The sequence below is a fragment of the Aphelocoma coerulescens genome, chromosome 2 (genome assembly GCF_041296385.1).
Source record: "Aphelocoma coerulescens isolate FSJ_1873_10779 chromosome 2, UR_Acoe_1.0, whole genome shotgun sequence".
Lineage (NCBI taxonomy): Eukaryota > Metazoa > Chordata > Aves > Passeriformes > Corvidae > Aphelocoma > Aphelocoma coerulescens.
The window spans coordinates 135,387,847-135,396,719 of record NC_091015.1 but is presented as its reverse complement, the minus strand read 5'-3'; the positions used below and the strand labels follow the sequence as shown (position 1 = coordinate 135,396,719).

At 44.4% G+C, this 8,873-nt stretch overlaps 1 protein-coding gene across 1 annotated transcript; it reads left to right on the top strand.

Moving 5' to 3' along the window:
• Positions 1-657: 657 nt before the first annotated feature.
• RPL7 (ribosomal protein L7) lies at positions 658-8,666 on the top strand. The gene is made up of 7 exons (XM_069004934.1): positions 658-761; positions 1,878-1,980; positions 2,714-2,880; positions 3,529-3,666; positions 4,029-4,138; positions 5,257-5,467; positions 8,602-8,666. Exons 1-6 carry the CDS (start codon positions 748-750, stop codon positions 5,463-5,465), a joined length of 741 nt encoding a protein of 246 aa, XP_068861035.1. The 5' UTR covers positions 658-747; the 3' UTR covers positions 5,466-5,467; positions 8,602-8,666.
• The last annotated feature ends 207 nt before the right edge of the window (positions 8,667-8,873 follow it).

The following is an 8,873-nucleotide window of genomic DNA, read 5'->3' as shown; positions in this document are numbered from 1 at the left end:
GGAGCAGCATTCCCCCCTCTCAGCCTCCATCCCCGCCGCGGTACTGAGCGCGGGCGGGAGGTGGCGTCCCGTAGGCATTAACGACGGGGTTTAAGGCTGGAATAGGGGAAATCCTGCCTCATGCAAGACGCCTGGCAGCCCCACTACCGCAGACCTCGTTCTCAGCCTCCTGCAGGGAAGGCCGGGTCTGGCGGCGGAGCGGTTCCCGCCCGGCCCGGGACGCAGCCGATCCCGGGACAGAGCCACTGCCCGGCACACAGCCGGTGCTCGGGATACAGCCGGTCCCGGGACACAGCCACTGCCCGGCACACAGCCGGTGCTCGGGATACAGCCGATCCCGGGACACAGCCGGTACCAGGACACAGCCGGTACCAGGACACAACCGGTGCTCGGGACACAGCCACTGCCCGGCACACAGCCACTGCTCGGGATACAGCCACTGCTCGGGACACAGCCACTGCCCGGCACACAGCCACTGATCGGGATACAGCCGGTCCCGGCACACAGCCGGTCCCGGCACACAGCCGATCCCGGGACACAGCCGGCTCCGGCCCCGCCGGGGGGAAGCAGTTCCCGGACGCTTTTACCTCAGGCACTCGCCAGCCACCTCGGCGCTCGCACGGCGGTCAGGCACAACGGCGGACTTCCAAACCTGGGGTCCTGCCGGCGGGCAGGGCCTCGCCAGCGCGGGCGAATGAGCTAAGAGTGCGCCGCGCACGCGCACGCCCCTCTCTTCCGGCGCTGACCATGGCGGACAAGGAGTGAGTCTCGTCCCGCCCGCTGCTATCCGCCGCCATCCGTGGCCGCCGCGCCGCCCGAGCCCTGCCCGCACCGTCCCCGGGGCCGCCGCGCCTCCGTCGGGGCTGGGAGCGGTGGGAGAGGAGGGACCGCGCGGCGGAGATGGAGCCGCCACCGGCTGGGCCCTTCCGCAGGCGGCGGCTGCGGCCGCCGGCCCTTGGCGGGATGGGGAGGGGGAGCGGGCCCCGAGCGCCGTCGCCGCCGGGAATGTGGGGCCGGGGCGGCTAGTTCTTCCTGGCTGGGCGGGCGGACAGGGCTGTGTTGGGGTTGGAGCAGGGAGTGGTTGCCGGCCGGGCTGGTGTAGGCGCTTGCCAGGATGACTGTGGCTCTATAAACGCTGTTCTGACAAGTTCTGTCGCGTGTAAAAGTTAAAAATCTGCAGGACAAGAGGGAGCGGGGCAGAAACTAATATACAGGAAATTCAGCCCGAAGTTGAGGAGGAACTTCTTTGCGGTACTCGTGACCACACACTGGAGCAGGTTGCCCAGAGAGGTTGTGGAGTCTCCCTGACTGGAGATGCTCAAAACCCATCCGGATGCAATCCTGTGTCCTGTTCTCTGGCATGACCCTGCTTGAGCAGGGAGGCTGGACCAGATGATCCACTGTGGTCCCTTCCAACCTGACCCATTCTGTGATAATCTGAGCAAGCTGAGAGTCCTGTGAAATAAATTTCACAATACTACCAAATTAGCTTTTCCTCTTCAAGCACCTGTTGAAATGTTCATTGGTCAGAGAGAAGTTATCTTGAAATGACTTTGTTTTATTATCAGTTGTAGCAAAGTAGGACAAGTCTTTGTAGTTACAACTGAGTGCAGCTCTGGTTGCTCTGTCAGGCTTCCTTGTCTGGAAAATGTGGACAGTGCAGGTTCTGAACTAGAAAATCACCCAATTCAGTCCCAGGGAACTGTCCTGGGACACTGTTCTAGGCCTAGGAACAGTGGGGATGAGGAAGACACAGTGAAGTGGCTCAAGGCACCGAGGCCTGCACGTGTGTTTCTGAGAGTTTTGATGTTTGTCATATGTAACCTCTTTTAGTTTTTTTCTACCAACTAAAAGCTTTTATTTCTGTTTTCATTTAGAGTAAAGAAGGTGCCCTCTGTGCCCGAGAGCCTGCTGAAGAAGCGGCAGGCCTATGCGGTTATGAAAGCCAAACGTCAGAAGAAGATTTTGGCTATAAAAAAGGTGAATATTCTCTGATCCCTTGACTCAAATTGCTGTGCTGCTACCGCTGATGTGATGCGGTACAGAAGTTCACAGTTTTGAGAACCAGCCTGTTGATATTTTCTTAATTGTTGGATTAAAATATGCTTTTAGTGGCTGATAACAAAGTTTGGGCAGAGTTAAGGGTAAAGTGTACTCTGTCTGTAACATTGAAGTTAGTCTTGTTCAGGGCAAGAGGTTATAGCCTATGTGAGGGGGAGCTTGATGTATGATCAGAGAATCCTAGAGCTGTAAGGGGTTGGAAGGGACCTTAAATATCATCTAGTTCCAACCCCCCTGCTATGGACAGGGACACCTTCCACCAGACCAGGTTGCTCAAATATCCAATCCAACCTGGCTTTGAACACTATTGGGGCTGGCCCATCCACAGCCTCCCAAGGCAACCCATTCCAGTGTCTCACCGCCCTCGCAATAAAGAATTTCTTCCTTATATCCAACCTAAATTTCCCCTCTTTCAGTTTGTATTTATTACTCTTTATCACCACAGTTCTGATAAAGAGTTAGGAATAATAATATGTTTTACTGCATGACAGCCTGCCGCATTCTCTGGAGCATCACTGAGGGCTGTTCTGAGCTGTGTGATACTGATCTGTGTTACTTGTGGGAAGTTCTAGAATATGGCACGTTGCTTGAAAGTGATTTTCATGTGTTAAAAGGAATTATCTAACTTCAAACGATTTCCAATTTATTGCAGTACCGCAAGGCACAAAGGAAGCTCATCTATGCAAGAGCCCAGGCTTACCACAAGGAGTACAGGCACATGTACAGGCAGGAGATCCGTATGGCCAGGATGGCCCGGAAAGCTGGCAATTACTACGTCCCAGCTGAGCCAAAACTGGCATTTGTGATCAGGATAAGAGGGTAAGGTTGGATACAGATGTAAGCAGGTTTATATTCAAAAGCATTGAAGTTGGCTTTCCTGTTACCTCTCTGTTTTGAGGGCTTAAATACTTTACCAAGATAAAGCCTTCCACCAGTGGCTTGAGAAGTTGTTGGTAGATGCTGTATATGCCCCAGCGCTGTGTTTAATTAAGGACTAAATCATTTTGCTGTCTACTGTCTTTAGGAATCTCTGCTTTTAAGAAGACAAGGCTGCAAGTACATGCAGACAGTTACTCTTTCTCACCTTTAACTTGATAAAATTGCATGCCCCTATTCCCAAACATTCTGCTGAACTTTCCTTCAAGTGTTTGTTTTGTTCTACTCCGGTAAAGTGTTCCAGGGAACTAAAAAAAGGTGTGATTGGAAGGATTACGTTCATGACAGCACAAGGGTTCCAATTGTTCCAGTGTAATACTTATTTCAATTCTTTTCATGGAAATAGATGTTTTAACTTCACACTGAAGTATGTAGTGATAGTACGTTAATTTACTAAGCTTGCTTTGTGTAATTCGCAAAATGTATTTTCATATGGGAACAGTACTGTTGTATTTTGGGGCCTTTTTTTTAACCTGATACCTAGTGCTTCTGGGGTGTTGATGATTCAGGCTTTTTCCCTTTCTTCTCCAGTACCAATGGTGTCAGCCCAAAGGTCCGCAAGGTTCTGCAGCTTCTTCGCCTGCGGCAGATTTTTAACGGCACCTTTGTAAAACTCAACAAAGCCTCTATCAACATGTTGCGGATTGTTGAACCCTACATTGCCTGGGGGTGAGTGAAAGGCCCAGTTGTACCTAATCAGGGTGCAAGTATTGAGCGGCTTTTGCATTTTGCTATGCTAGACTTGCACAGCTTTTTTATCTTCTGTGTGCTTTCCTGTCTTTGAATTGAAAGTGTGGTTAAGGCAGTGCTTTAAAGGTAATGGCTGCTAGATATGATTTCACTCTCATACTGGTGTTCCTTGGGAACTTGGTGCGAGATTTGCTTCTCTGTTGCCTTTGTATTTACATTTGTGACATGCTGAAATGGTCTTTAGTTGTTTGGTATGGAAGTCCAAATCAGCGATGTTAACATTAACTTGAAATGTGGCTTGCAGAGACTTACAATCCTTTTTTTGAACATGACTGTTTCAGTTACCCCAACCTGAAGTCTGTGCATGAACTGATCTACAAGCGTGGTTACGGCAAGATCAACAAGCAGCGCATTGCTCTGACTGACAACCGCCTGATCCAGAAACGCCTTGGTAAATTCTGCTGAGCAAAACAGGAAACCAGCTGGTTGCCTTGGGGTGATCAGTGCAGTGCTGAGCTGGACGACTGTCCTTATGTGTCACTGGAGTACACTGGTGTTAGGTTATGATCTCTACTTCTGTCTTAATTGCTTAATACAAAGCAAGCTGGAAGTAACTTCTATCATAAAGTATTGAAAACAGGTGTAAAGAGTCAAATTTTAGCCTTTTAAATGTGTAAAGTTAAATGTAAACTTCTTGACCTTTAAGGGGTCAGTAGATCTTTGAGTAATGACAGAGTGCTGTAGTATGAAAGAGTCATCATGGCTTTGAGCTTTCAGACTTAGAGACATTGTATCTTTGACTTTTGTGATCTGGCAAAGAGACTTTTTAAACTTACTGAAGGAAGAACTAGGTAGTAAATCAGTGTATTCAGTAAAAACAAGGCATGGTAAACATTTGTTGGGATATGGGCTGCTCTAGGAAGCTCCGTTCTTTTGCAGTCATGCCAGAATGAGTGAAAGTGGCCACTTAAGTCTCTCCCTTTTTTGGCACTTGATTTGCATTTTGCTTCAGATAAGGCTGTGTCATGCGTGTTTCTTTTCCTGTGCAATAGATAAACAGATTCTAAAGGTATGTGTATTCTGTTGTAATCTATTTTTAGCACTCTATTTTATGAGAGTTAACTTGTAACACGTTGCTGAAGACTCTGGAAAGTCATTAAGGAATAATGCTGTAGCATTATTCAGCAGCCTAACTTAATAGTGAGTTTCCCTGAGTTACACATAGCTATGGTTTAGGTGTATTTAATCTAACTTTTCTCCAAAGAGCAGTCTGTTTTCCTAAGATTCACTAAGTGTGGGTTTTTTGTTGTTCCTCACTGCCGGCAGCAAATATTTTAACAGTTGAAACTGATGCCTCTTGCCAAATGTGCCAATTACATGTTGACTTGGCTGCAGCTAATCCATTTTAATTGGAAAAGTCAGCCATTCAGTTTCATGACAAAGTGAGTGCTTTCTGACTTCCTGAAGTTTGTCAAAATAAGTAGGCATGACAGTAACAACGTGATAATTTTTAGTTTGTTACTGACCGGTGCCTATGTAGTCTTTCTGAAAGCTATGTCTGAATTTTAGGAAAGCTTGGCATCATCTGCATGGAAGACGTGATCCATGAAATTTACACTGTTGGCAAGAACTTCAAAGTTGTGAACAACTTCCTTTGGCCCTTCAAGTTATCCTCTCCTCGGGGTGGAATGAAGAAGAAAACGATCCACTTTGTGGAAGGTGGGGATGCTGGTAACAGAGAAGACCAGATCAACAGACTCATAAGGAGAATGAACTAATGGTGAGATACTGCCCAAGGCAATCAACTGTTCAGCTCTGCAGGCTGCTGTCATTATTTGTCAGACATTCAAGTTTAATAGATGCTCACTCATTCTTGGGTGGTACCTACAGTATAAAGCTACTTGAACAATACAGTGTTCTGGTTTTATTTTGGAAGTCTTACTAAAGCATAAACATTTGGGAATTTGAATTGTCTCTGTAGCTGATAATGTTTAGGAAATACAAACATTACCAATAACTTGTTTTAAAGCCTTATTTGGTTTTATGATGTGAAGCCTTGAGATCCTGGCTAAATCTTTCAACCCTCATTAATGACCTGTTAGTATCATCAAAATCTTGTGATTGCAAGTACGGTGTTTTTTCAAGTTTTCTAGAAAAGCCTGATTAGGGTTGGTCTAAATTTTCAGCTTGTTCAAGCTTCAGAATGATTCATTTAAAGCTTTCATGTCTGGTGACCAAGTTGGTAATTTTGAAAGACTTGATTTGCCCATTTGAGTAGTCTATTCCTTAGAAATGAGAAGGTTTATTAGCACTTGAAGTAATTTAAGTGACAGCTGAGTCCTAAAGGTAGGACCTACTCCAAACAATCTGTCTTATCTATTGTTGTCACTCTCCTGTTTCTGCTTTGGTGAGAAGTCTCTGCCATTCAAAGCCAGCATTTTTTTCATATTTCTTGTACTTCCCTTTGCTTTTTAGACACTAAACTAGCTTCAGTGTTGTCCATATCTTAGTTTCAGTCAAGGGTAAATATCTTTCTGCTTTGACAGGTATGCTAGAATTTAAGAAAACTTCATTGTGTTAGGGTGTTTGGAAAGAATATCAAACAAAGACCAAATTTTCCTCAAACTAATTCTTCCAAAGTCAGAATGTTTTGGTTGGCTTGTTGGGATATATGTGGGGTAGGGTTTTGTTGTTTGGTTGCTTTTTGTAGGGTTCTGTTTTTTCTTTAGATCAGATGTGCAGTTTACTTCTGAATTTCTAGCTTCAGGGGATTGGTTCATAAAAAAAAATGGGTAGTGTTGTGACTTTACAGTTTAAAACCGGTGCAGTTGCATTTGGATGAGTTCTCAGAAATTAAAGTTTTTGAAGGGAAAGAAGTTTTACCTTGCTTTCTTTTGCTGTTTTGTTTTTTTTTTTTCTCAAGTCTTTTAAAAATATTCTTAAAGCCAAGGCACAGCAAATTGAGCTCGTTGGGGTCTGCTGTCTGTCCAAGAAGCTAAAGGAGATCTAGGAAATACTTTCCATTTGATTGACAGTATTTATTGAAGCTTTTTTTGTAGGCTGCTGATTTCCTCAGTTCAAGCTCCTTGCATTTTGTGCTGTTACTTCCCATCTGTGAAGTCAGCAGAGTTTTAAAGCACCGGTTACATGGCACGTGGAAATTTGAACTTTAGGAAAATAGTTCCTTACTAGGGACAGTGTTCTTGCAAAGCTTTTTAGCTCAACTATGGGAAGATGTTGGTAACTTTGAGAAGCAGAATTGCTGTAACGTTTGGTGCCTGGGGTGATGTTAAGTTACTCCCACTACTATTGTAGAAATTTTGCTGGCAGAAACTTGAAAGTTCAGTACTGGCAGATGTGTCCTTGAAGTTAGTGCATAACCAAGGCTGAGGAGGACCTTATGCTCCTGTCTGGTTTCTGAGCATAATGCTGTTTTTAATGGAAACACTGCAGCTTTTCTGTCAGTGTAGATCTTTCTCCTCCATCTTCCCTGCTAAATGTCTAACCCAACACTTAGATTGTTCACTTCTGAAGGAGGTGAACAATGTGGCTCTGTTTTCACTGTTGCAAGCCTTGTGGTCTGCAATTCAGGCTCGAGTGCATCTGTGTTACATTCTGCACATTCGAAGCCACACCAATTTACCAGGTTTTCTAACGGAAGGCAATGCCAGGGCTGACATGCTGGCCAACCCTGCGTGGGTAGGGCCTCTGCTTGACAGAATTGCACAAGCCAAAGTATCCCACGGTTTAGAAAGAAGCAGGAAAATTCCTTGCTAACAGCATTTTTGTATCCACAAATGTCAGGTGTATATTGGTAGTCTTGTTTTCAGGAGCCTTCCTACAGGAGGGAAGCTTCTAGTTCGCTATTGCAGTCGCTGTAAATGCCTGTGAGGGTTGGTATATTGGCAGAGAAACAAGGGATATTAGTTCATCTGGTTGCTCGTGTTTCTCACTGGGCTTGTAGCTCAGCATCCCTTGTAAATGGCATACATTAGAGCTTTACTTCATCTTTTAATTTGGAAAGTGACCTTGCAGTTTCTTATTTTATGCTTACAAGCAGTTTTTACACTTTTTCTGCAAACATACATAACTAAATCTGAGATAAACTGATTGTTCTCATCTCTTCCACTTTCTTTTCCTGCTGTTGTGGACAGAGAGCATGTTTAAAATAGAAGTAGCCTACACATAGAAAATAGAAGAATGTTGTAGTTTCTACTGAGGCTGTGGGCAAACTGGAGTAGTAAGATCAGGTGACATACTGGCAGTACTCTCCAGGTAATGTCACGATGAGGGGGCTGTGTATCTGAAGAATAGTATTCCTCTTTGCTATAAGTAGATAGTTTCCTGCTATTTGTCTTTATTTTTTTACTACTTAAGTCATAGTCTCAAATGAATTTAAGAAATAGACTTCCAGTACTGATTCCTTTGTAAAGATTGGGAGGAAAGAGCATAGTACTAGAAAGCAAGTGTTGACAACTCAGTATTGGCAACATAGTGAATTTGATTAATTTTTGGAGCAAACTTTACAGGAACTGGTCCCAAGTCGGCTTTTTGCTTTCATTTTTGTATCTAAACAGTCTCTGAAATGTGCTTAAAATGAGAATGCAGCAAAAGGTAGAATATGCACAATGTCTTGGCATGTCTTTAAATATCAAATGTAGGTACCAACAGTTCAAGGTAGAAATGCTTTATCCTGTTAGGTCTGGTACTCAAAGTCTGTGTTTTCAGTGAAGAGATGTTAATGTAGAAGTTAGTTATCGTGTGCAAGACTACTGCAGTCTTCAATCCAGTGAAATAAAATGAGTGTTTTCAGCCCAAATTACAAATTGTGAAAATGTATTACTTTTTCATGTGGCCAGAGTTGTTTCAGATCTACATGTGCCTAATGATACCTTTTTCTTTTTTGCCTTGCAGGTAAAGATGCCCAGCTGCAATATTTCAAAGTCTGGTCTGTTAATAAAACAATCTTGCACAAAACAGTCTGTTGTCTCGATTGGTCTCTTTTTGTGATCCTCTTCGGAAGTGGCGGCATTTGCCAGGTTCACTTTGGAGTCGTGTTTCAAAGAGCCACAGTTTGAATTAGCAGTATGTAGATACTGCTTAACTTTCATCTGGAGGAAGAAAATTTGGAAGGCTTTGTGCAGGTAACAGATGAGGTTTTGAGGTGCAACAATTAGTTACTTTTG